Source organism: Sprattus sprattus (assembly GCF_963457725.1).
Source record: "Sprattus sprattus genome assembly, chromosome: 4".
NCBI lineage: Eukaryota > Metazoa > Chordata > Actinopteri > Clupeiformes > Clupeidae > Sprattus > Sprattus sprattus.
Genome location: NC_137923.1, coordinates 18,880,926 through 18,908,360, shown reverse-complemented (window position 1 = coordinate 18,908,360; position 27,435 = coordinate 18,880,926). Strand labels below are relative to the sequence as shown.

The 27,435-nt window shown below is 44.1% G+C and overlaps 1 protein-coding gene across 1 annotated transcript in view; it reads left to right on the top strand.

The window, feature by feature from the left end:
* The window catches only part of piezo2b (piezo-type mechanosensitive ion channel component 2b), a gene marked incomplete at its 5' end in the record, with an annotated part of 65,802 nt that overhangs the window by 19,084 nt on the left and 19,283 nt on the right, over positions 1 to 27,435 (top strand). Inside the window, 20 exons of the mRNA XM_080836213.1 lie at positions 2,168 to 2,333; positions 5,379 to 5,646; positions 6,020 to 6,233; positions 14,101 to 14,263; positions 15,360 to 15,479; positions 16,501 to 16,627; positions 17,047 to 17,255; positions 17,625 to 17,855; positions 19,004 to 19,121; positions 19,523 to 19,719; positions 20,085 to 20,233; positions 20,554 to 20,727; positions 22,755 to 23,005; positions 23,373 to 23,533; positions 23,760 to 23,936; positions 24,238 to 24,324; positions 24,664 to 24,864; positions 25,155 to 25,359; positions 25,502 to 25,603; positions 25,750 to 25,915. Coding sequence (XP_080692339.1) covers positions 2,168 to 2,333; positions 5,379 to 5,646; positions 6,020 to 6,233; positions 14,101 to 14,263; positions 15,360 to 15,479; positions 16,501 to 16,627; positions 17,047 to 17,255; positions 17,625 to 17,855; positions 19,004 to 19,121; positions 19,523 to 19,719; positions 20,085 to 20,233; positions 20,554 to 20,727; positions 22,755 to 23,005; positions 23,373 to 23,533; positions 23,760 to 23,936; positions 24,238 to 24,324; positions 24,664 to 24,864; positions 25,155 to 25,359; positions 25,502 to 25,603; positions 25,750 to 25,915 — 3,486 coding nt within the window. The remainder of the gene's footprint in view (positions 1 to 2,167; positions 2,334 to 5,378; positions 5,647 to 6,019; positions 6,234 to 14,100; positions 14,264 to 15,359; positions 15,480 to 16,500; positions 16,628 to 17,046; positions 17,256 to 17,624; positions 17,856 to 19,003; positions 19,122 to 19,522; positions 19,720 to 20,084; positions 20,234 to 20,553; positions 20,728 to 22,754; positions 23,006 to 23,372; positions 23,534 to 23,759; positions 23,937 to 24,237; positions 24,325 to 24,663; positions 24,865 to 25,154; positions 25,360 to 25,501; positions 25,604 to 25,749; positions 25,916 to 27,435) is intronic.

The window sequence follows — 27,435 nt, the reverse complement described above, 5'->3', positions numbered from 1 at the left end:
TGACATCCACATGTAGTTCTGTGCAGTTTATAAACTGTCTCAGTGAATTAGTCTAATGGAGGTATTGTACACAAGCCTCTGTCAGTGGAGGTGATCAAGCAGAGGGCATGCTCTGAAGAGTGCAGTGTAAACCATGGAAAAACAGGACAAGAGCAAAGAGTGTGTGTATGTGTGTTTTTTCAAAAGTGTTGATTAGCTGTCGGTTTTCCACTTGTTAAGTTTTATGAGGCGTGGATTCACTGAAACCCCAGTCAGCAGATCTCGTCTCCTTGCTCTGCTTCTTGCTAAAGGAGGTGTGGAAGTTTGTGTATGTGTGTGTGTGTGGGGGGGGTTCTTTCTCAGCCTCCACCCTCCGCAGTCTTCACTGAATGTTTTCATGCAACAGCAGTTGTTTATTGTAAACACTTTAATTCGATTCAGCTCTCCTCGCCGCGCTGGGGGAAATTTCACTTTTTCGGGGGAAACAAAACAGGATGCAGTCAATCCCCAACCCCCCCCACCCCCCAGATACCCAAAATAAACTCAATTCATTTTTAGATTGACCTCTGCCATTAAAGGTCTGAAAGAATGCCAGTCATTGATGGGCTGGCTTTGTCAGATTGATCTGTCGTCCAATTCTGTATTCTGTGCCTCTTCATCCTTGAGTAACTGATTCTGTAAAAGGTGACCTTATTGGATGCTTCTCGCTACAGTCCTCATTAGAACCTGTCTTCTCTGGACCAGCCTTGGCAATTTGGCAGATATCCTGTTGAGACCCACATGATAATTCCTACACTGATTGTTAAAATGGAAGGTCATCGTAAAGCTCTCTCCCATACTTTACTCACTATTACTGCAATATATGTTTTTTAAGATGTCCGATTCTTGGCTCAGAGACAGGTTTGAAGTTAATGTTTTGAAACATTTTGAAAGCGTAACCAGCTGTATGTTTTTAAAGCTGTCCATGAGAACTTGCTGTATTTCATACGCACATGGCCCGAACACACACAAATTAAAAATATAATAGTGGAATCTTTCTGACCTTCTGAAGTAAAATTCGTCTGAGAAATGGAGATGTTTTTGGAAGGTCCTGCTAGCATTGTTGCATTGAAAAACAAAGCTGAGAGAGAGAGGGAGAGGGAGAGAGAGAGAGACAGAGACAGAGACAGAGAGACAGAGAGAAAATGAGGGGTGTCAAGCTGTTGTTCTCGCAGTGTTGCCTTCAGCAGAAGTTAATGCGAGCTGTAATTGGAAATAGTTATGCTCCTAAAAAACTAGGCCCATCTGATTTTATTGACCTGGGTGGGGATTCATATAAAGTCTGTGAATCGTAGCATGCAACAGATGTGAAAGAGAGCTCACTGGAAAAAGGCTGGCGGGAGAAGCCCTTCCCAGAAACAGCTCTGTGTTCACTGCTGCAGATGGTGGGTATAATGAGATGCTCCACAGAGGCACCTTCATCCTGGCTTCTGGCTGATCATCGCCTCAATCACTTCACTGTGGTGGGGAAAGACAATTAAGGATTGACAGAGGGGAAGAGAGAGAGAGAGAGGTAGAGAGAGAGAGAGAGGTAGAGAGAGAGGGAGGTAGAGAGAGGGGGGGGGGGAAGACCAGCCAAAAGAGAGAGCTGTAGGCTATTTGGCTGTTTTGATGAAGTGTCAACTTCTGCGAGAGGGACCAGGCTCATCTAAATGTCTAGATGTGGTGGGACTTTCATTAGGTTAAAATGTCACACAACTTTATGTGTCAAAGACTTTCCAAAACAGACAGAAGTACTGCTCAGCTCTATTCCTGTGCATTGCTATTGTATTACTACGTAGATAGTTTTAGCAGCATGAGCATATAAATGTCAGTGCTGTCATAACACTTAATTCAACAGAGGAGGTGTGGACGTCTTATACTTGTTTGGAGGGAATTCAATATTTAAAGCAAACTCAATCTGCATTAGCATTGTAGTAAGCCTTCGTCTTTACATTGGCAGAGGCATAAAGGACCTTAAGAGCAAGCGTAGTTACACATGAGATTTTCCTGGCTTAAGTACACTTAGTCTTGCAGAAATGGATTGTTACGTAATCATGACTTGTTAGCATAGGCTTGACACACACTCCCCTGTGCCAGCATGTCACAGATTTTGACTCTGATGTTCTGTGATGTCATTTGACCTTTAACGATTGACCTTTGCCCGCAGTGTGATTGGTGCAGATGCAGGGAATGGCATTCGAGTGTTCATCCCAGACATTGGCATGTTCATGGCGGGCCTGGGCACGTGGATGCTGTGCCACCGTAGCCTGCTGCAGAAGAGACATGTGGAGGACATGGCCCAGGACAACTCAGAGTTTGAACAGGAGGAGCTGGTGAGGAAGACACGTAAATAAACATATATAGATAACACAAACACACACACACACACACACCCAAACACAAACACACACACACACCCAAACACATGTGCATACACACACTCACACACACACACACACACACAAACATGCATAGACAAAACATACATGTGTGCAAAAAGGCACTCACACAGTCACATACAGTCAAAAATAATCCCAGTCACATGCACTCAAACTTTACTTCAACACACACACACACACACAGGCAGATGACATCACTTTCACACACACATACCCACGCACACATACTTAACACATTCAAACAAACACATACAAACACTCACATATATATATATATATATATGTTTGGGTGTGTGAGTGTGTGTATGTGTTCGTATATATATATAAATATATATATATATACCTACAGAAACCCACACAACCACAGAATTAAACAGAAAGAGCTTTTCATCTTCAGAAAGCTGAATATTTTTACCATGTGTTGATTTTCAGTGGTTTTTAACTAGCTGGACTGGGCACTAATGAATCAGAGGATGTGCTGCGGTAACAATAAATCTCTAATTTTCCTGTCGTAAATTTACTTTTGTGTTACCCGGGAATCTCCAATAAACACTGACGCTGGGTGAGTGAGACAATTAGGGCCCTGCTGAATCCCTGTTAAAGTAAAGATAGTCCTCGATGAGAGTTACATCAGAGCATTTATGATGTCCATAAAAGTGCAGGGCAGAGGCATGCCATGCAAATGATGGGGTTGAACTCAGTGAGGCTTATGAAAGCTTACTGGAAGAAAGAAAAGAATCAAGAGTCAAATTTCCACAAGAGGCATTTGAGAACCTCATTTCTTCCTGGGTTATGGTAGGGGGAGACCCCTTTGTGCAGCTTTCCAAGGCCTTTTTTCTCGCCTCAAAGACAATAATTGCTTCTCTCTCTCTGTGTAGGTCTTTGGTGCTAGTTGCATTTGATTTCTTTCTCATGCATTTAGGGTCTCTCTCTCTCTTTGACTTTGCTGACCCTTTTTTCACTCTGTCTCTTTCTCTTTGTCCTGCTCTATGATCATGCCTACGCTCTCACCCACATTTCTCTCTCTCTCTCTCTCTCTCTCTCTCTCTCTCTCTGCTTCTCTCTCTGCTTCTCTCTTTCTCTCCTATATTAACTGCCAGTTTGAGTGTGATAGTCTGACTTGTACCAGTGCCAGTGTGGCACCTGTGGGTATGCGTCCTGCGTCCGTCTCTGTGTGACTCACTGTTGATTAAAACCATCCTACCCCATGCCAGCCGTGCCAATTTTATATTCCAGTAGCCCTGGTAACGCATCTGTTGCACAGGCAGGCAGCCTTCTTCACTCAGAGTAATGCAGAGAGGAAAGTTTTTATGTCTGTCTGTGCTGTGGACCAGTACGTGGCGGTCCCGTGTAAACTTCCTGTGGCTGTTTAAAGGGCAGGTATTGGTTTTAATCTCATTAAAATTGCCCCTGAACCCAAAAAAATAGCTACAAGACTGTTTAAAACTTTGAGATTAATTGAAAACCAAGACTGTTTATGTCTAGACTTCTGCTCAGATAAAAAATACTTTACTGCCACTGCCGGCAGGGTCTCTCATTCCAATTCAGCTGTTGTGAACTCTTAAGAATAAACGATCCCCTTTAAAAACAATCCCCTTTAAAAACAATCCCATTAAAAATCTCTGCTGTTGCTTGAGAGACTTCAGCACCCTGGACAGCTCAGCTCTGACCCGAAGCTTTGGCAAACTTCCCTTGTTATCACAGTTGTGTTTAATGACATCAATCTAAATAAGCTATCAAAATATGTGAAGATTGGTAAAATGATATTTGTATATTTGTGTGTGTGTGTGTGTGTGTGTGTGTGTGTGTGTGTGTGTGTGTGTGTGTGTGTGTGTGTGTTGGGGTGTGTATGTTTGGGTGAGTTGAATCCGTGTATCATTCGTTCATTTGTTTTTCCGATTTAGACGAGAATTGAAAAAATGAAAACAACGTTTGATTTCTCGTTTATCCCTTTTCAAAACCAAAACCAGAAATCCGATTACGGTGCGTTTTCTCGTTTTTTCCATTCTGCACACCCAAACGGAAAATGGAAAATGAAACATCTGAATAACAAATCCACGCTGCTTTTTTTGTGGGATCCCCGCGCACCACCGGCCCGTCTCACCCGCTCTGTCGGGGAGCTGGAGCAAGAGCGCGCGCGATAGGACCCGAAAGATGGTGAACTATGCCTGGGCAGGGCGAAGCCAGAGGAAACTCTGGTGGAGGCCCGTAGCGGTCCTGACGTGCAAATCGGTCGTCCGACATGGGTGGGCCTAGAAGCTCGTAGAGAGTCCGTTGATGGTGCATCTTTCTCGGACACATATTTTTGACATCCCGGTGCCTGTGGAGGTTGAAAACAAGTGCCTAGAAGCTCGTAGAGAGTCCCTTGATGGTGCACTGTCCTCGGACACATTATGTTAACATCCTGGTGCCTCTGGATGATGATAACCAGGGTCACACACCTCGTAGCGAGTCCGCTAAAGGTGCACTGTCCTCGGACACATTATGTTCACATCCTGGTGCCTGTGGAGGATGGAACCAGGGGTGTAGCTGCTCAGGGCCAGTCCGCTGATGGTGTACTATTCTCGGACACCTGTTGCTCTCATCCTGGTCCCTCTGGAGGATGGAACCAGGGGTGTAGCTGCTCAGGGCCAGTCCGCTGATGGTGTTCTATTCTCGGACATCTGTTCCCATGGTTAACCAGTTTGGACTTTTATATGGAATATTTTCAACTTTTTTCTCTCACCAGAATTTGTTATTCGAATGTTTCATTTTCCATTTTCCGTTTGGGGGTGCAGAATGGAAAAAACGAGAAAACGAACCGTAATCGGATTTCTGGTTTTGGTTTTGAAAAGGGAAAAACGAGAAATCAAACGTTGTTTTCATTTTTTCAATTCTCGTCTAAATCGGAAAAACAAATGAACGAATGATACACGGATTGAGTTGGAACTGTTAATGTTGCTTGTGAAGTCATCTTTCTATGACTCTTTGTGCCTGCAGGACGATGAGAAAGATGCTGAGAAGGTTGACCTGGATGACAACATCCTGTTTGATGAGGACTTTGATGCTGAAGATGAGGCTGAGGATGAGGACGAGGATAACATGTTGGATGAAGAGGATGATGAAGAGGAGGAGGAGGTGGAGGAGAGCACCAAGGCGAAGATCTTGCGTCATGTTGCTGGCGTGGCATCCAAAGTCAAAGACATCATCGGCAACCTAATAACCACTGCAGGGCAGGTGATGGTCACCATTCTGTTGGGTCTCACAGGTGAGCTCCAATACTATGGATCATAAAGTCAACCTACTGTTTGTCATATATCTATGCTTATGTCAGTTTGTGGTTAAGCCTTTGTCATATAGACTGGTCATGCAGTCTACATAATAAAGTCTACAACATAGTCTACATATGGTATATACTGTTTGCACTACATTGTACAGTAAATACTTCATGATCAGTTCATATCACAGCAATTTATAATATACAATGTGCATCTAACATAAAGTCAACCTGACCCTTTCTTGGGTTTCTCTCTCTGCCTCCCTCTTATACTTTCTCGCTCTGTTTCTCTCTGCTCCCCGACCTCTCTTCCCCCCTCTCCCCCCCTCTCACTTCCTCCTGCTCTCTTTTCATGGCCCTGCAGGTATCATGCTTCCCTCGGTGACGTCTCTGACGTACTTCCTGGTCTTCCTGGGCCTGTGTACGTGGTGGTCTATGTGCCGCACCTTCGACACACTGCTCTTCAGCTGCCTGTGTGTGCTCATGGCCATCTTCAGCGCCGGACACATCGTCGTTCTCTACCTCTACCAGTTCCAGTTCATCCAGGAGAGTTTCGCGCACAATGACACCGTCGTCAGGTCAGGGTCTGCTTTACACACTGCTCACTGTGTACTGTGTGTGTGTGTGTGTGTGTGTGTGTGTTGTGTGTGTGTGTGTGTGTGTGTGTGTGTGTGTGTGTGTGTGTGTGTGTGTGTGTGTGTGTGTGTGAGTTGGAGAGAGAGAGGGAGAGAGAGCGAGTTCATATATTTATGAGTTAGCATTGATAAAGCACGCTTAAGTTGAAGAATGGACAGGAGGCAGAGGCAGTTTCAGTTGGCTTGTATTGCAGCATGGAGACCCCTCTCGCTGTTGGTTCAAGAACGGTCTAACCTGATGCAGTATGCTATCAGGTTTTATACAAAGAGAAGGGGGGGTGGGATACAGTGAGAGGGTCACCTATGGGGGGATGGGGATGCCAGGACACAAGGCTTTATACAAAGAGAAGGGGGGTGGGATACAGTGAGAGGGTCACCTATGGGGGGATGGGGATGCCAGGACACAAGGCCTCTAGCAGGAAGAGGGGGGGGGAGGGTCACATGTCATTTGCATTGGATCTCAGTGAGAGACAGACGTAGTATACGTTCAGAGTGAGTTGTAGATACAGAGAAGTACATCTTTACCTATAATAATAACAATAATTCCAGTTCCATCAGTCCCCCAATTGAGCATATGCTCACACAATAATAACCAGGCAACAGCCAATCAGGGCAGGACACATCGAAATATGTTACAGATAGGGATGATACAAATGAACAGTGGAATATCTATTTTGCAGTTCCATCAGTAGTTATCTTGTGAACACACAGAGCCCACATGCAGAGTCCTTCTGCCAGGTTTTTTGGGCGGGTAGTCTCTACCATGGCAAGACGTGCTGAATCAGGTGCTGAAACACCAAGCACGTGGATGGCCAGTTGATGAGTTCAGGTTTCCATTGTGGTCACAGGGTTGTCAAAAGTCCTTTTGTTTAGGCTGAGTGTGTATCTCTGAGGAGAGCTGAACAGTCCATGGCCATCTCAGGGTTCTGAGATTCTTGGCTGCGGGTACTTATCAAGTCTCACATGAGAAGCCAACAAAAGCATGAGGTGTTTGGAGAACATTAAAGCATTTGCATTTGACTGTGATATGGGGAAGGGGGAGGGGTGCTTGGTAAAAGGATTCTGCAAGATTACTTAAGGGGTCAAGGCACATGGCTTGGAGTAAATAAAAATAAAGGTTGAAACAAACAAAGACAAATAGCACACGACTTTGACAAAATAAAAATAGAAATAAATACAGGTGGAACAACATAGCACAAGACTTTGACAAAATAATATAAAAAGGAATACGGTTGTGACAAACAAAAGACAACGTAAAATAGTGCAGATAAGTCACAACAAGCCTTCAAATCCCCTATATGATAGCTTGGAAGCTATCACCTTTGAAAAGTAAATACAAGTTAAAGCAAGGCATTGTCAGACTTAAATCATACCAGACAAGAACAAAACAGTCAAAAGTCATATACCAGACAATAAACAAAGCAGTCAAACGTGGTCAAAAGTATGTCATTCTATATTCTCACTCAGTCAGTGAGTGGCATTGAAGTCCATTCATTCATCGGCTAGGAGTCGTGTAAGTACATTCATTCATCGGCTGGCCAGCCCACACACACACACACACACACACACACGTACACGCGCGCTTGCGCAGTTGTTCGCTCAGAACACGCGTTGTCTGACTCGCGGGGAAACACAGACAAGAGGGCGCTTGCGCAGTTGTTTCGCTCAGAACACGCGTTGTGTGACTCGCGGGGAAACAAAGACAAGAGAAGTTAATAATCTGGTTACAACATGTAGGCAACACAGAACACAGAGAGTTAGCAGAAGTCTGCCTCCTCAACATTCACTGGCTTATTTTGACTATCAGACAGCGACAGATCACTTGAACAGCGAGCTCATTTGATTTTACTTAAAAGGGGCATTCCAACCTATTGTGGGCCCAGCTAATGTGTCTAATGTGTCTAGGCATCTTATTTCCATGTATCTTAAACATATACACCCAGGATGAAGGCTTTGTTAAAAGTCTTCACTTCTCTCCTTCTAACTGGCTAAGTTAGATCAATTTAGACAATGGGATAGATGGTGCTGTTTGAATCACTACTGATAATCAAGCCTGGCTACTTTAAGAACAAAGACAACACAGATTGACGCACACAGGCTTACACAATGAACATAAAACACGGAACAGACAAACATATCACGCTGAAACAAACCAACCGAAACTGACCCGTCCTGGTCCTTATAATGAATAGTATGAGTCAATTATAGCGAACGGGACTTTTTCTATGTGCAGAGTTGTAAATAGAGCTCTCTTGAAAACACTTCCGAACAGGTCCACCTAGCTACCCCCACGAGAGCACCTTCGATGGTAGACTTACTCCAAGCTTGTACAGCGCTACAAACCTGGACCACCGACGTGTGATTCTCTCAGACCCAACGTTAGTCTACAACGTTGGTATCCCGAGACTTTATATAAATATTATATAATTTAACCAGTCTTTATACTTTAGGACTAGGCTTCCATCCCTTACACAATTCGCCATAGTGCCGGATATCAGTGCCTAAGAGATACCAATTGATCAACTCAAATTCAGTAACAGACAGCAAGTACAATCTCTACTGTCCCAACTCTTAAACAGTTCTGCACATAGAATGAGCGTAATTCGCTTACCCGTCTCCGTTCAAAGTTTTTTTTTGAAGCGTCGGCTTGTATTCTCTGCTGTTTCATAGAGTTAATAAACTCTCCGGACGAAGGACCATCTAATAGAATATTAATAAAGCACGCTAAAGTTGAAGAATGGACATGAGGCAGAGGCAGTTTCAGTTGGCTTGTATTGCAGCATGGAGACCCCTCTCGCTGTTGGTTCAAGAACGGTCTAACCTGATGCAGTATGCTATCAGGTTTTATACAAAGAGAAGGGGGGGTGGGATACAGTGAGAGGGTCACCTATGGGGGGATGGGGATGCCAGGACACAAGGCTTTATACAAAGAGAAGGGGGGTGGGATACAGTGAGAGGGTCACCTATGGGGGGATGGGGATGCCAGGACACAAGGCCTCTAGCTACAAGGCCTCTAGCAGGAAGAGGGGGGGGGAGGGTCACATGTCATTTGCATTGGATCTCAGTGAGAGACAGACGTAGTATACGTTCAGAGTGAGTTGTAGATACAGAGAAGTACATCTTTACCTATAATAATAACAATAATTCCAGTTCCATCACATTGGCATAGGCATAGGGCATTCATGAGTTAATTTACTCAGCCTTATGTGTCTGACACACACCAAAGCATTGAAGGATTTAAAATGTCTATTCCATGCTTTTTCTAATTCTATACTAAAGATTTAACAAATACATAACATCTATCATTATGTGTATGTAACTGTGTGTCAGATTTTGTATTATCACCTGATTGCGTAAGCACAATCCAGGCTAAATCCATCACTGAAGGCAGAGAAGTCAACTGGTGAGAGGCTGCCTATTAAAAGCCCAAACCCACCACAAACCGCGACTGTCATTGATTACTTCCCAGTGATGCTTCACACGGCTGGAAGTGTTTGGGTTTGTTTTTGAGTAATCTCGTTTTTAAATTCTTCTCCTTTATTCGATACTGTCACACTAAATTATTCAGGAGAGGGAGAGTGTGAGTGGCTTGAAGCCGACTGCATAGCTGGAATGTGGTGGTAGATTTTCAAGGAGTGTGTTTATGTGCGTCTTTGTAGGTGTGGTTGTGTTAGTTTATGTGTATATGTATATGTGTGTGTGTGTGTGTGTGTGTGTGTGTGTGTGTGTGTGTGTGTGTGTGTGTGTGTGTGTGTTTGTGTGTATGAAGTTATACGGTATGTGTGTGGTTGTAGCTATGTGTGTGCCTGTGCATGTGGATACCTCAAAACCCCTATCTTTGTGTTTGTGTGTGGCTGCATCTGTGTGTGTGTGGGCCCATGGTGAAAGTTGTTGTAAAACAACCTGGGCTGGCAATTACAACAGCAGCAACAAACAAAGACGTGTTTCATGTGTGCACCCCCCCCCCCCCTTCCCCCGACACATACGCCCTCATGTTTACAACCATAGCCACCATTAACCAGCCATACCAGGCTCTCCTCAGCTGCTCCTCACAGCCTGGGCCTGGAGGAGGGCCATTCTCCTCACAGAGGGATATCTTACTGGAGCTTTACAAAGCAGGGGGAACGAAACCGCAAAGGCTCGCTAGTTTTAGCTTTTGCGCTGGGTCTCGGAGGGAGGGATCTTCCTCTGTAGTTATTTATGTCCTGATGGGCTTTTCAAGTTTTGTGCTCGTGGTTGAGGTGACATTAGCTCAGACCCAGTGGCGGACCTACCATTAAGGCGAACTAGGCAACTGCCTTAGGCCCCCACCCAGCAGAAAGCCCACGATAAATTGCCCACCCAGGCACCGAAGGGCCGATGGGATGGCCCAAGTCTATAACCAACCGGCCCTCCCGCAGATATCGTTCGTTGCGACAGTTTTCCTTGCTTCACCGAATACATAATATACATCTAATGATAACCTAAAGGAATCACTGTCTGCTATTTATACTACTCCTAGTGACCTGTATTCACACTCATGGTTACTATTTTCTTACTATTTTCTAATCTCCTCCGTCAGTCTTACTATGTTTATTTGTTATTAAATGTCAATCACTCTAGCCTAATACTTGCGTGTCTCGCTCGTAGACACCTTTAACACCCCTACACACACACATAATCACACACCCAGCATGCAATACTACCATTACCACTGATGTTTACACCCCATCGTATGTTCTGTTCTGTTCATTTCTACAATAAAGTTCAAACCAGTGGCGGCGGACCTTAAGGGCGATTGTGGCGACAAACTGCTTTCAGGAAAAGGAGATTTTTTTTCTCTGTTGGCGTACTAATTAAGATAAATTGACAACAAAACAATTAGGACTTCCTACACCAAATGTATTGATTCAACAGGTTTCTACAAAGGGTGGAACCCTACATGCAAGAATTGGAACGAAAGAAAATCATGGCTAGCACGCTGTGAAGTGGCTAACGCGGTCGGTATTTCTTTATTTGTAGGCTACCACTGTCACTTTTCATAGGTTGTACAGTGAGGATGTTCGCTTTTTGCCCTAACACTGAGTTATTTTCTTTGTGAAGACTTATTCAGCTTTTGTAAGCAAATACTTTCGAGATCAGTCAATAAATATAGTTGGTTTTTACTTATATGTTGCCCCCTTCTTTACGTTGTCACTGGACATATTTTATGTTTCCTGTAAAGCTATGTTGCATCATACAACATTTGAGACATGTGGATAATAAAAAAGTGGGATAATTTAATGTGGAGCCAAATCATGTTTGCTTATGAAGGCTCCTGAATGCAACTTTCATCCATATAACTAGCTACTGTAGCTATGTAGGTAGAGGGGAAATATTTTGATTGTGTGCTGCCATCTACTATACAAAAAGGTGTTGCTGTATGAGTTAATCAGCCTACAAAAAAAATGATATTGCTTAATGTAGGTCGCCCTAATCATTATCAAAAAAATTGTGTACTCTTTCTCTGCTGACATGTATTCCTAAAGGCTCTGTAGTTATACATATAGGCCTAACCATCTGATACTAGCCCAGAGTTAAGCATATTCATCTAGCAAACTATACCTACCTTGGAGTGTTACAATAGCCAGTATCATTTTATTCCATGTGTCCATCCAGGCAAATTTGTGGATCCAAATGTTATTAAAAAACATATATAATGTTATTTCTTTGTAATCATCCAAAATTATGTTAAGTGTATGGGTATTTTGCATACATTGAGCGGGCAACGCGCCGTATATTAAGTGGGCCGCTCTGACAGACAACTCCCGGGCCACTTTTTCCCCCCAGTCCGCCCCTGCTTTGAGGTGGCCCTTTTTTTTTTTTGCATTAAAAGGATGGATGAAGAGGGGCCCCTGGCTATGTTCGCCTTAGGCCCCCAAATGACTAGGTCCGCCACTGCTCAGACCAACAGAGTTGTGTTTTTTGTCTGTGGGTTGACATGACGTGGTTGCTTATTTTTACTGGAGTGACACTGTGTGGTGGTCTCTAGTCACTCTAGTCACTTATAGTCACTCATCTTAAGTGAATCATGGTCAAGTAGTGGTCTTGGGGGGTCATGTGGTCACTCATCTTCATTGGAACATGGTAGATTAGTGGTCTGTGAGGTGACTGTGAGTCATGTCCATAGGTAACACAGTCAATTGGTGGTCTTTGAGGTGACCTGTTCACTCATCTTCACTTGAGCAAGATCATTTGGCGTTCTTTAAGGTAACTTCATATCCAGACTCCATCAAAAAGGTTATAATCAGAGGATGAAACTTGTATAAACATGAGTAATGTCTTAACAAATAAGAAATGATTGGGCTGGTTAAGATGTTAGTTTTGTAAGTTCATGTCAAGATCAGTCATTGTCATGTGAAGGTGTGTGAGGTTTATGTTACATTGCACATCCTCAGCAATCGTGTGCCAAGGATCTGAACCGTGGTGTCTCAGGTGTGAGGTTCATTGTAGTGGCTGCTCATCTCCTACGGAACACAGTCACGCTTAGGAAGCGAGCCATCAGGTGACAGTGATCCCCTCAGGTCCTGTATGGTGTCCGGATGAGTCTTTGTCTGTGGCGTGTGTCTGTCCTTGACTCCTGGGGGTGGTATTGATTTTAGGGACTCTAATTCAGGCGCGGTGTCATTACGGCTATGTATAGCCCGGCCTGAGATGAACCCTCTGTCTTCCGCCTGGGCTCCCCTGCTCCTGTGGGGGCTGCTGGGATTTGTGAGCCGGTGTTTTGTGAGACGTTGTGATGCTGTTATGAGAGAGTTTGGTATTAGCAGAGCACTTGCTGAAGCAGAAACTTTTTGACCTTTTTTGTTATAGTATAACAAAAGTAAGTGGTGTGCAACTGTGTACTTTCTATCCTTGTTTAGGTGTAAATGTACTTAGTTTATTTTGAATACGTCAGAATCATGTGTTTAAAAATACAAAATGTACTAGTACTGGTTTATTTGATTTTTTATTAATTTCTAGACTCTACTATCAAGACTTAAACCATCCGTTTAGATGGCTAGGTGCTTTTCAAGCAAACTCTGGCATTATATGTATACTGTACTGTAGTTTTATGATAAGAGCAGTATCCCAGCGGAGCCTGTGGCGTTTGTGTGGGTGTCTGTGTGTATGGAGCAGGGAGCATGGCATAATTGTGGCTGTTGACAGGCTACTGGCCTTGGGGGCAGCCTCCGCTGTAAAAGCCCTGATGACAGACGCTCCATTCCCCTCCATTTCCTGCCGACCCACACAATGGAAACAGGTCATGTGACCTGGACTTGTCCAGGTGCAGGAAAAGCTCATTCAGGAAGTGGCAGGCTAAGGGGGTGGAGCATGAGCAGTGTAATGCCGACAGGGGTGCCTCTGAAATACATAGTAATATGGGGTCAGACAAGTGTCCTAAACTAAATAGATATCCATAAGCCATACTTAAACCAACAGAAAGGGGTTGTATGCTCACCATTAGATGAACTACTGTATGATTATAACTGACTTGTATAGCTGTTTACTAGAGTAGATTCATACTAATTTACTGTTCACATTGTGATGAGCTGATGTCAACTGGCTTACTGTACTAGGTGGTAAAACAGTAAGAGTAATCTTCGGTCTGTGTCTGTGTCTGTGTCTGTGTCTGTGTCTGTGCCGGTGTCTGTGTCTGTGTCTGTGTCTGTGTCTGTGTCTGTGTCTGTGTCTGTGTCTGTGTCTGTGTCTGTGTCGGTGTCGGTGTCGGTGTCGGTGTCGGTGTCTGTGTCTGTGTCTGTGTCGGTGTCGGTGTCGGTGTATGTTTCTGGGTCTGTGTGTGTGTCCTCAGCGTGTTTGGCATCTCTCCTGTCGTCCACACGGACTGCTCGTCCACCTGGAGGTTCATCGTAAACCCCATGCTCGAGTGGCACCACTTTGTCAATCCCATCATGCTCCTGGTGCTGTACTACACGCTCGCCACGCTGATCCGTCTGTGGCTGCAGGAACCTCTGGTAATGTCATCAGCACAGGTTACATCTAGAGCCATGAAAACTACACTGAATACCAGGACATTTTGACAGGTTTATCTGTGTAAATCTTGATGGTATTAATGTTCGCTTTTTTCTTGTATGGCTTTGTAAACATAACTCCTTTCCAAGCATAACACAGCTGATCTTTGCTGTGGGTCAGGTCAGAATATATGTCAGCTGTGATTTCTGTACAGCTCCACCTCTGGGTTTAAGGGGGACAGAGATGCAGGTGTCTTCTACGGGCCATTTTGGCTATAGTCGTCCGGTCTCCAGCAGACAACATGCTTTGGGCTATCAATAACCATTCTGTGTAGATTGTGCCTTGATTAAAATATATATATATTTTTAAAGCCCCTGCACATGTTCCCACAGGTCAAGGGTCACTCAATTATTAAGTGAACTTCAGGGAGTATTTATGCCCTAGGCCTTGATTGAAATGGCCTTGTAAATAATATGATCTCCAGTCAATCCTTTATGAAGCTTTGGTGCCTAAGGCCTTGATTGAAAGGCCTTGTCAATGCTTGGAGCGATAGCAAAGCCTTTGTTAACCTCTGTGCCTTTTTGACACTCCAAGGTCGATCAGGACCATCCTCTATCGTACTGTACTCAGCGATTCTAGGATAGGGCAGTGTATGGGCTTTTATAGGGCTGCGGATCAATGGCCACTACTTACAGGTTTGGTGTGTATGCATTATTGATCGCTGTGTTGCGATGCATCTGCATGCTGTATTGAAAGCAGCCCAATAAAGAGGTATGATAACGGCGTTCGTCTGTGTGTGATGCCAGGCCCAGTGACTCGACCATAAACCATGATTGATGCAAAAATTCTACGATAAATCAATGATTGGATGAAAATGGCTGGAGCGTTATCTCATCCTGCTGATAGAGGCAGTTATGCAATCCTCTTAACATGTTGAAGACCATGATTACTTCTTTACAACCACATCATCGATTCTCTATATTTTGATATTGTTATGATACTAAATGCCAGTAGATGATGGCTTCCTTGCTGCTTAAACTTTGCAGTAGCAGTAAGCGATTGATCTTCCTCTCATCCGACTGCTTCCTTCTTCTCTAGGATGATGAAGAGACGGAAGAGAACGAGGGTGATGTAGCTGTGGGCAACAGCGACGGACAGACAGCTGTAAACAAGAGGCAGCAGTGGTGGAAGGCTCACCAGAGAACGGACGAGCGAAATGTGAGAAATAGTTAACCTGAGCGACAAAACGGGTTTCACTGATGACGTTTATTACAGTGGAATATATAGTTTCTTTACTGACACTAGTGAAAGTGGCTTCTGCTCCATACTAACCAATGAGACCTGAATGTAACCTATGACTGTAAACAGAGTTGATGGGCTGAACGGAAAAGAAAATTGCCTCCTTCTATACACTTATAGGAACTGATTCCTGACTGCTGTACTCTGGCTAGTGTCCAGTAGGTCGTGGCTGTGTTCCCATAACTGCAGTGAGAGTGGGCTTTGCAACCCTCCCCTGGCCCTCAAACCCCGCAACCCCCCCACCCCCACTCTCCACCGCTCTCTTTTCCTTCACAGTTAAAAGCTTTTATCCCCTGTGGTGCAGGTGACTAATGTGCAGAGCTAACTGAGTAGTGCCTGTCTGCTTTGATCCTGCTTATCCTGGAGCACTAAAGAGGGCGGGGCCTTCTCCACTCATCCATCACCTCACCTTGCTCTGTTTGCACTCCCCTCCCTTCTCTCTCTTCTCTCTCTCCTCTTTCTTCCTTCAACAGCTTCTCTCCACACAGGATGGCTACAGCACCTCTGAGGTTAGCGTCTCGTATGCACTAATCCATAGACTGCCCTTTAACCCCTATTATGGGCATCTAACAGGTTTCCTCATCTCCCTCACCTAGTGTGCATACTTGCCTCATCTCCTTCACATAGTGTGCATACTTGCACATATACTTGAATGGCCAAAGTAATTAAGAAATGTAGATTTCCTAAAGTAATCACGCTGTTAAAAGTTCCTGTTTACAACCTTAGACCTACTGCTAGCCCGAATGCTCAATACATCTCGTAACCCACATGTACAGACCTAATACCTATGTCAGGGAAGTGGGAGTTGAAAGTAATATTGGGAATCAAAATGAATAGTAGGGCAGCTAAATTCATATTTGGGATATAATATTATAATGGCTTCATAACATAGTAAGCAAGGGAGCTCTGTCCATGATGTAAATGTTCCTCTCCCCCGCAGGCCATTGTCTCCTCAAATGGAACTTCTTTTGACTATGTCTCCACCCATAAAACTGAAAATGGACCAGTTGGAATGGATGTCTATTCAACCCCTCAGTACAAAGTGGACCAAACCGACGAGATATCAGGTGAATCAGGCTTCAGACAAAACCTCTCGCAAATCCATCATGTGGTTAAAAACCTCTCTGCCTAAGTGTATGAGCACAAGTAGGCTGAGAGAGCGAGCTGAAGTGGTGAATGGGAGAGACTAATCACATCAGTGGGACATTCTCGAACACCGGGGGTTTTACCCCATATTCACTTTTCTTCACTCTCTTTCTTTCAATTTATAAAGCATTTGATAAAGCAATGAATAACATTTCAGGCCTTGAAAACAGAAGGTGCCCTAGGGGAGCTCTGGTGTTAGTTGGAGTCTTATACGTCACTTTTTAGTTGTTTTGATTTTTGTTAGTATCACTGATATGGAACGTTTCCAAACAAGAACATTATCCAATGTCTCTCTCTCTGTCTCTCTCTCTGTCTCCGTCGTCCATTGAATGTAAAACAGAGAAAAAAGACAGTGGAGTGTACGTGGTTACAGAAATCGCAGAGGAAGAGAAGCAGAAATATGAGGAGGAAGAGAAGCATAAAGATGAGGAGGAAGAGGAGGAGGATGAGGAGGCTGATGAGGAAATGGAGGCTGGTCCCAATGCTGTGGTGAAGGTGTTCCGGTTCGTCATGAAACAGAGCTACATATGTGCCCTCATCGCCATGATGGTGAGTGTATCACTGGCAACTGCCTCTGGGCCAAACTAGAGCCAGACCTGGGCCAGGCCCCGGGCTAGTCCCCTACTCTTCTGCTTTTAAAAAAATCTCTCTAAATTCTTCCTTGAAGGCAGTTTTTTTTTATGTTTCATTTCAGCATATTAGAGGATAGTTTTTGCTTCAAGCTTTAAATATGCTTGCTATGTATTTGTTTTTGTGTAAATGTAGCTATGTGCATGTACTGGGCAGGCCTGGTCTCATCTTGATAGTTGACATGTCACTCATCACTTCAACTGTATTTTATCCAAGCTGTTGCTTTTTCTGTACATATGTGTGTGTGTGTGTGTGTGTGTGTGTGTGTGTGTGTGTGTGTGTGTGTAGGCATGGAGCATCACATATGTGAGCTGGCTGACGTTCGTCTTCCTGCTGTGGTCGTGCATGCTGTGGATGGTGCGCGATCGCCGCCGCTATGCCATGCTCAGCTCCCCCTTCATGGTTGCCTATGGCAACCTGGTACTGCTGCTGCAGTACATCTGGAGCATCGAGGCTCTGCCGGGCGTTCCGGGTGTCTTCCTCAAGACCCCAGTCCCCTTCTCCAACCTGGGCTCTAAGGTAACTACTCTGGGCATGGCCACTCACAGCACCAGGGTCTAGACAGTTACCAAGACACTACAAACATACTGATAGTAGTTAGGTGTATGAGCACTGTCTCAGTACTCAATGGTCACCCGTATTCTGGCCTAATCACTAATGGACTAATTCACTGAGGAGGAAAAGCCATGTAGGTGTTACTTACCCGGCACATTTTAGACTTAAACAGTGTTCATTGCTAGTTGCGCTGAAAGCTCGATGCTGAACATGAGAACTGGTAGTCCACTTAAGTCATCTCTGTTTCTAACATCCCCGTACTGCGTTTTAATGTGTTGTTGGTTTTATTTAGTCTTCATTCAGTTCTTCGTTTCTTATTTTACTACTTTAATTTCCATTTTAGTCTTACCTTTTATGTATTATTCCTTTCCACAGTTTTCCCTTGGTTATCATGTTTTTGTTTTCTATCTGCTATTCCATTCTGTTTGTGTGCTTTTATTGGTCTTATGTGTTGTCTCTTAGTACTGCTTTGATTTGAACTCATACTCCTCATTCCTTTCATTCATGTACGCTTGTATTGTTAATCCATCTGCCTTGACTGGTGAGCACTTTTGGTCAACTCCTGTTGTTCTTAAATGTGCTTTAAATAAAAGTGACTTGACTTGACTTGATAGCCTCGTTTGGGGCATTATGATCAGTGTAGTATAAGTATTGAGTACAGTAGGTCTGTACTCAAAGCTTATAAAGCTTCTGTTCTGGGCTAAGCAGTTGTTCAAGTGGAAAAGCTGTGTGGATGTTGTACCACCAGCACATTTTAGACCTACGTAACCAGTACTTATAGTAAGTTGCAGTGAAAGAGATCAGGATACATGGGAAGTGCTGTAGGAAAGCCACTGCTGAAGCAATGCGAACACTCAGTTAATGTTTGTTTTACAGTTTGAGGTAAAAACACATTTACACGTGTAAGTAAAAACACCAAGTACATCTGTTATCCGCAAACCTGTATTAGAGTTAGTCTCTAAGCTCCTGTGAATGTAGCTCTTTAAAGACCGGCTGTTTAGTTCAGCTTTAGATTTTAGTCTGTCCCTGAGTTTATTTTGTGCTGTGTGAGTTTTAACCAAGCATGTCTGAAGTGTGACTGAAGCCCTCTGCTTGGCCGCCTCCTCCTGTAGATCCTGTGCCTACTGAGCTTCTGGCTGCTGCTGCATCAGACACTGACAGAGAGAGAGGATAAGCTGAAGGAGGAGGAGACATCTCTGTCTGATGTCAAAGTTGAAACTCCCAAGAAGGGTGAGACTAACATGACACAAACGATTATTAGCTTCAGTACCTCAGCTTCAGTACATCAGCCCATCATTTGCCACCGTTTTAAATATTCCACTTATTCATGTTCCCATCTCCTTGTCTTGATATGTTGCAGATTCTAAAATAATTATATTTATTATTATTATTATTATTATTATTTGTATTATTATTATTAGACTTAGACTTAGTCTAACCTATACATTTTATCATCACAGCATGGTTCTTAGTTGACATTTGTTGTTTTGGAATGTTCTCTATGAATAATATCTTTGCATTGCCGTGCCTGTGCAGTCACGCTGTGCTATACAGTCACACTGCTATGGTATAAGAAGTCTGCGTAACAGGTGTGCTTTGGCCTGAGTGTGCTGTGGCTTTCTGTCATGTAGAGGACGAGGAGGAGGACGGAGACGAAGATGAGAATGACCTGATGCAGGTGCTGGGCAACATGCTCATGGCCATATTGGTCAAGTACTGGATCTACATCTGCAGCGGCATGTTCTTCTTCGTCAGCTTCCAAGGACGCATGGTCATGTACAAGATCATCTACATGATGATGTTCCTCTTCTGTGTGGCCCTGTACCAGGTGCTCAGCCTGCACTGTCTATCTGTGTAGTATTTGGCAGGCGCTTTTGTCCAAGAAGAATAGAGTGATAACAACATAATGTGACACAATGAAGGCATAGGTCCGGAATGACCTATTCACACATCATAGTTTAAGCTTGTCAGCTATTACACCAGTGATTTTTGTGAAGAATAGAAAAAAATACAGTACATACACAACAACCATTCATTTGTTTCTCCTTACAGTGCCTCTCCTGGCATTGATTAAACCCCTAAAACACATCTCTGTTCCTTAAAATTGCATATTTAGAAGTTTTTGGATTTCCTCCCAGTGGCTTTCTATGATCGAATCTCCAGCAGCTTACTGTCTTGCTGTATATCTGTCAGGTTCACTACGAGTGGTGGAGGAGGATCCTGAAGTATTTCTGGATGTCGGTGGTGGTTTACACCATGCTGGTTCTCATCCTGGTCTACACCTACCAGTTTGAGAACTCGCCCAGAATTTGGCATGACATGACTGGCTGGAAAGAGGAAAAGTGAGTAATGATGTGAGAAATAATGCACAGTCATGCCAGGGTGAGACATTCTATACACTCTGTACATGTAATGATATATAAAAGACAGTGTACCGTGTGAAGGTAATATCAAACAAGCCTGATAAGTAACAGAAGCCTGTGGGTAGTGCTGTGTAGTGTGGTGTAGTAAACCCCACTCCCAAATGCCCATTAGGGACATTACAGTGACAGAAGCTAGCACACATAGGTTTTTGTACAATGCCGGCTGCAATTCCAAAAAGTAGTACAAAGAATCTTTATACAGCATTTGCTCGCTTTTTATCTGTCTCTCTCCCTGGCAGACTGAAGGACCTAGGGCTGGAGCAGTTTGTGACGGCGGATCTGTTCACGCGGATCTTCATCCCCACCTCCTTTCTGCTGGTGACCATCCTGCACCTGCACTACTTCCACGAGCGCTTCCTGCAGCTCACCGACCTCAAGGCCGTCGTCACCAAACAGGACAGCAGCATCTACAGGTGAGGCGTGTGGAGACACATCTGATTTAATCACCACTAAAGCGTTTCATGTTAGAATCGCTCCTCATTTCACCAAGGTTGTATCCATACATTGATGTTAGTACTGGTCTAGTCAGTCTAGCATCTTGACAAAAAAAAGCACTAGCAATGCTGGCCAAATGGTAAATAAGATGTGCTGTCTGCAGGGACTGATGGGGCTCATAATGGCTGTAGGTAAGAACTGTTTAAGGGCCACCATACTCACTCACTACTACACTACTCAATGTGAAGAATATTCAGTTTTACAAATTAACATTGAGTACATACTGACCAGATATATTAACTGTAGGTACATGCCTTTTGAATTGGTATGTTTTCTATGCCGAAGGTAATTTTCTCTGTTATCGCTTTACTTTTCCTACTAACCATGTGACCCTCCAGTCATCTTTTATTCAATGGCAATCCAGAAGTCTGTCGTCCATGACAGGATGACATGTAAAGACAATCACTCATTTCATGCCAGTCCATTATGATTCTATCTCGATCATGCCATCTCTCTTGTCCTCTGTGCCATTTACCCATGTGCCAGTCTCAGTGTGTTTTCAGAACGCCCCCCAATAACATCCTCACCCTCTCCATCTCTTTCTCTCACTTTCTTTCTCTCTCTTCATCGTTCTTTCTCTCTTTCTCCTTACATTTCTCCATCCATCCATTGCTTCACACAGCCATGCCAAAGTTAATGGCCGTGTCTATCTTATCATGAATAGGTGGGTCATTGCTTGCTTCATGTCATTCCCTCCATGCCTTTCTGCCCACTCTATTTACTGCTCTGTAATCCATTCTGGGAATTAAATGAATGTACAAATCATTTTACAGTATATACATATAACTACAAAGTATATACATATGTATAATTCTAGTTTACATACCCACACACTGGACTGACCTTTTAAAAATCCCCCAAAAAAGTCAGAGATTGTACCATGCCATATGATTGTGCTGACCCTGTTTCCCCCTTCAGGACCTTGGTCCACGCCTTGACTTACTGACTTTTTTCTGTTTGCCTTGCTGCTATGCTGCCTTCACAACCGTTAACTACCTTCACTCACCTATATATACCATCACCACTTCACATCTGACTTGCTCTCTCACATAAAGACAATAATGCATGATACAAACCCTCTCTTTTCCAGAACTGTCTTCCGGGTATGGCCTTTGTGCTGTTGTTATGCTCTTCCTCATTATGAAGGCATCCCTCTCCTGTGAACCTAGTTTCCCCCACAGAGAGAAATGGAGGACTCCAAGGTCCCAAATGTGTATTTTCATCTGTCTTTCTTTCCTCTCTGTAACTCACTTCTTTTCTGATCAGCATCAAGCAAAAAATCCTCTCTCCTGAGAACAAGTAAGTGGGTTTGTGCTGGAGGTCCCTCAGATGCTTGTCCCTGCCATGCAGCCATTTCATGCAAGCCCAGAGAAACCCTGAGCCCCACTGCCTGAGTCTGCCACCTGTAGTAATAAAAAAACACCGGCAACACCCCACTCAAAAGAGTATGCAAAGACCTTTGCTATTGCGTTGACAAATCAATTTCTTATCACTCTCTGTCTTTACTTTTTGTTTGCTCTTCATTATTTGTACTTATTTTTTAGATCACATTTATTTGGTTGTTAGTTTGTACTTACAGTATGTACTTTGTAATTGTTTGTTTGTATTTATTTAAAAATGCAACGGACATGTGCAATGGCTTCTTTTCTGAGATGCTCCCATGATGCTTCAGAACTGTTCTCTGAGGTCATTAGATGGACACTGCAGTACCCTGTCCATCTCCCTGAGGCTGTGTACCGGTGCCATGAGCTGTGTTTGTGACTGAAGCTTGTCTCTGCACTTTACTGACACTGAACCTGCTGTGTGTGTGTGTGTGCGAGAGAGAGATGACTGAAATATGTCTCTGTAGTGACACTGAACCTGCTGCCCAGGCTGTGTGTGTGTGAGTGCTGAACGATTCCTTATGTCTCTGTGCTAACACCAAAACTCGAAACTCCCTGGGTAGATTGGCTCATCCTGAGGGCAGCTTGGCAGACATTACCATGCTGAGCTCCTCGCCCGACCCGCTGCTGAAGGAGGACCAGGAGAGGGCGCAGGAGAGCAAGGAGCAAGGGGATGGGCCCAGCGAGAAGCTGGTACTGGTGGTGGAGGGGCTGGAGGGACCCAAGTCCAGGCGGGCCTCCATGCTGTTGTCCAGCCAGGAGAGCGTCCGCAGCACCGCCTCAGTGCCCGAACCCCCCTCGGACCAGAGTTCAGGTGGGGAGGGAGGTTTCATATCCCCTCCTTCCTTCCTTCCTTCCTTCCTTCCTTCATTTCCTTACCTTCTACTTTGTATAGTTTGTGTCTATTTATGTCTTCCTTCTAAGCTTATTTTTTGTTTGTTACATTTTTGTTTCGAGTTAGGGTTTTAATTGTATCATTTCTGTCTCTCTGTTTGGCTATGTGGCTGCCTGTATGCCAGTCCCCCACACTTAATAGCTCTTTCCGTTTGTCTTCCACTCTGACTGCTGTCTCTTTCTGTCATCACTCCACTGGTCTGTTTATGGGCCTGTCTGTGGTTTAAATGCACCTCAAGCCATGTCCACTGTCAGCATTGTGAACTGATCCCTGTTGTCTGTTTTAGACCTGAAGAATAAGTGGCATCTGGTGGTGGACCGGCTGACTGTTCTCTTCCTCAAGTTTCTGGAATACTTCCACAAGCTCCAGCTCTTCATCTGGTGGCTGCTGGAGATCCACATCATCAAGATCGTCTCCTCCTATATTATACTGGTGACTGTCAAAGAGGTGAGAATCTGCATAAGCACATTTCACCTACACCATTAGCTATTGGAAATACCGTGTCATTAGAACGTTGGCTCCTTGGGAATCAAATACGTGACAAATGGCGTGAAATGGTGCCTGAAGGACAGTAATTACTACAAGTAATAATGAACATTGTGTGTGTGTGTGTGTGTGTGTGTGTGTGTGTGTGTGTGTGTGTGTGTGTGTGTGTGTGTGTGTTTTGTTGCAGGTGTCATTGTTTAATTATGTGTTCCTGGTGTCGTGGGCCTTTGCTATGCCCTACAGTCAGCTTCGTCCCCTCGCTTCCAGTGTCTGCACTGTCTGGACCTGCGTCATCATTATCTGCAAAATGTTATACCAACTGGAGTCTATTGAGCCAGCCACATACTCCAAAAACTGTACCATGGTGTGTGCGTGTGTGTGTGCATATGTGTTTGTGCATGTGTGTGAGCGTGTGTGTGTGTGTGTGTGTGTGTGTGTGTGTGTGTGTGTGTGTGTGTGTGTGTATGTGCACATGGGGTAATTGATATTTTTGTGTGCTGAGCTAAAGCTAGGATATGAAAAATAGTGGACATAATGGATATAAAGGATCTTCCTTAATTGATTAAGAAGCTTCTTTTTTGACTAGTCAGTCATGGACAGAACATTACAATATTATAATAATGTGTAAATAAGTGTTCTCCCTAATGGCTTTCTCTCTCCTCCAGTTTCAAAGCTACGATCCCCCTATACTCGTAGACCCATCTAACTGGGTGGGTCTGAAGAAGTTCGAACCGCTGCTGGACTTTCTCAGGGTGAGTGGAGGTGCTTGTTCCACGTCTATTTTGGAACGGAAACTAACTCTGAGTAAGGCTGCCTATAACTTCAGGGTTCAGGCCTTGAGCTTTGTGAAGCTCTTTGAGACAATGTTTCTTGTTAATGGCACTATGTAAATCAATGAAATTGAATTTAATTGAAAAGCTGTCTTTAGTACTGATGCTTCTGCCTGTATTCTTCCTCTCTGCGCTGGCTAACTGTCACAAAGACATGATTCTGCAGGGAAATGTTTATGAGAGGAGTCTGTCATTATAACTGCACAGCTGTTTGCAGAAATGCATTTTCCTTTGTGTGTTTTTTTTTTGGTTTGGCATTAGAACAACTTACTGATGCTAGCCATGCTAGCCTTTGAGGTGACCATCTACCGACACCAGGAGTACTACCGCCGGCATAACAATCTCAGCCCACCCCCTTCCAGAACAATCTTCCATGACGTCACACGGCAGCACCTTGACATGGGCATCGTAAAATGTGTCAAATACTACATTAACTACTCCTTCTACAAGTTTGGGCTTGAGGTATGAAAAACTAGTGTAAAAGAATGAATTGCAGCAAAAAATGTCATTCAATTCAGTTCAGTTCAGTTCAGTTCAGTTTAGCTCAGTTCAATTCAGTTCAGTTCAGTTCAGTTCAGTTCAGTTCAGTTCAGTTCAGTCCAGTTCAGTTCAGTTCAGTTCAGTTCAGTTCAGTTCAGTTCAGTTCAGTTCAGTTCAGTTCAGTTCAGTTCAGGTTGATTCAGTTCATTGCAATTTAATTCAATTAAAGTTAATTCATATGTTCTCCTGTTGTATCTTTTTGTGTTACCCAGGTGTGCTTCTTGCTTGTGGTGAATGTGGTTGGCCAGAGGATGGACTTCTACGCCATGCTGCATGCCTTTGGCCTGATTGCTGTCATGTACCGGCGGCGGAGAAAAGCCATCGCTGAGATCTGGCCCAAATACTGCTGTTTCCTGGCCTGCATGCTCACCTTACAGTACTTTTTGTGTATCGGTATACCACCTGCAGCCTGCAAAGGTAGGTCTGCTGCATTGGTTTGTACTATTGTGAATGATGACAGTGATATGATTCAATGTGGATTAGTGTTTGTTCAGACATACTCAAAGATGGCTGGTGATACTATCTAGTAACATGCAATTGTTTTGTGTTTTCAATTTAGAATACCCTTGGAGATTCCCAAACGCCACCACAGACTCAAATGTGATTAAATGGCTCTATCTACCTGACTTCCACACTAAACCCAACCCCTCATTCCTTGCCTGTAAGTATTTTAACAAACTTCTGTAGGCAGTAACCATCAGCAGCATTCTTCACTGTAACCTGTGTAAAACAGACCATGTAAAACCTGTAAAAAAAGTCCCATTCTTGGCTCAACACTGAAGCCTTTTGTCATCCCTCTCTCTGCAGATGACTTCATGCTGCTGCTGTGTGCATCACTACAGAGGCAGGTGTTTGACGAGGAGAACATGGCGGCCGTGCGTCTCATGGCCGGAGACAACGTGGAGATCTGCCGAGACCTCGACGCTGCCTCCTTCAGTGTTCACAACCCAGTGCCAGACTTCCTCCACTGCAGGTACGGAGCAGGGAGCATTTGTGTTCATGTGAGCTGTACTTGAGACAACACTGCTCATCATCACTACTGAACAACTACAAAAACAATTTAATAGACCTCGTTGAAAATAGGTGGTGTTGAAAAAACTTTATATGCTTATAAACCTTGAGTTACATTGTCTGTATAATATTGACAGCTGAATATCCTGATGAAGCATATTCTTTTGACAGAGGAACAAAGCATACAACAGAGTAGTCTACACAATGCTATGCTACTCTAGACTCTGCTCTGCTATGACATGGCAGGTATTATTTAGTAAATATACTGTAATTTACACATACTGCAATCTAATATAATCTTATCTATGGTCCTGTCCGTGAGCACTCCACTCCTGTCTCCACTTGAACACTGGCAATGGTTTAGTAATAGAGATTGGGAGATATGTCCTGATACCGATGGTTTGAGAGAGAGATGGAGACAGGTATAGATGGAGACAGTGATAGGGAGAGAGAGAGAGAGAGAGAGAGAGAGAGAGAGAGAGAGAGAGAGAGAGAGAGCGATAGTGGGCGCAATAGAGAGGTTGAGCTGGTCCCAGACTGCCTGTCCCTAATTGATTATGCTTTGTCTGTATCCCCCACTGTTTTGGTGCGCAAAGTGGAGAACTATTTTATTAACAGCTTGTCTGTCCATCAACAAGCCTGCCTAACAGGACACCTCTCCTCTCCTCTCCTCTCCTCTCCTCTCCTCTCCTCTCCTCTCCTCTCCTCTCCTCTCCGCCTCCACAGCTCTCACTCTCACACACACACTGCACTCACTCGTCTCTCTCCCTGGGTGATCAGGTTACAGATGGAAGGGGAAAAATCTATCGGCCTCAATCACTCCCTCCATCTCGTTCGGCCTTTCTTGGGCTTGGATGCTATTTTACTTCCCCTAACTCAATAAGTAGCTTTTAAGTATGGACTGCAGGTAGAAAGGGGGATGGGGGGCGGGGGGTTATGTGATTGAGCATCACAGACAAGGTTGAACCATCCATTTTGGGCCCATCATCACAAGGCTGTATCACAACATCACTCTTTTCATCAGGGCGCTCTAACACCTCTGTTGCGGCTTCAGATTTCTCCTCTTAATTTTTTTTGGAGAGAGAGAGCCAGATGGATAATGCACACTGGTCTGAACCGAAGGACTGAGCTCTTTTAACTGGCATTGATGAGCGATTCAGTGCTCAGGTTGAGCTGGGTGTGTGTGTGTGTCTATTTTATTATATTTCTCCTATGTACTCTAGTGTTTATACTTGGGTGTTTATCATAACATTACCTAGCTTCCAAAATGTACAGTACATGGTTTGTGTTTAGAGTATTCAGGGTAGACAAGCTCTCCTCTGGTTTTGCAAACCTAAATGTAGTCATAAGATATCTGATACAGGACAGCACAGCAGAGAGTAGCCTCGTGGTGAGAGCACATCTTATCCATGCACTGCTCTGAACCTCAGGATGGAGGGGTTACATAAGCATGCAGAATCACATGAGTTTTGCCTGGTTCAC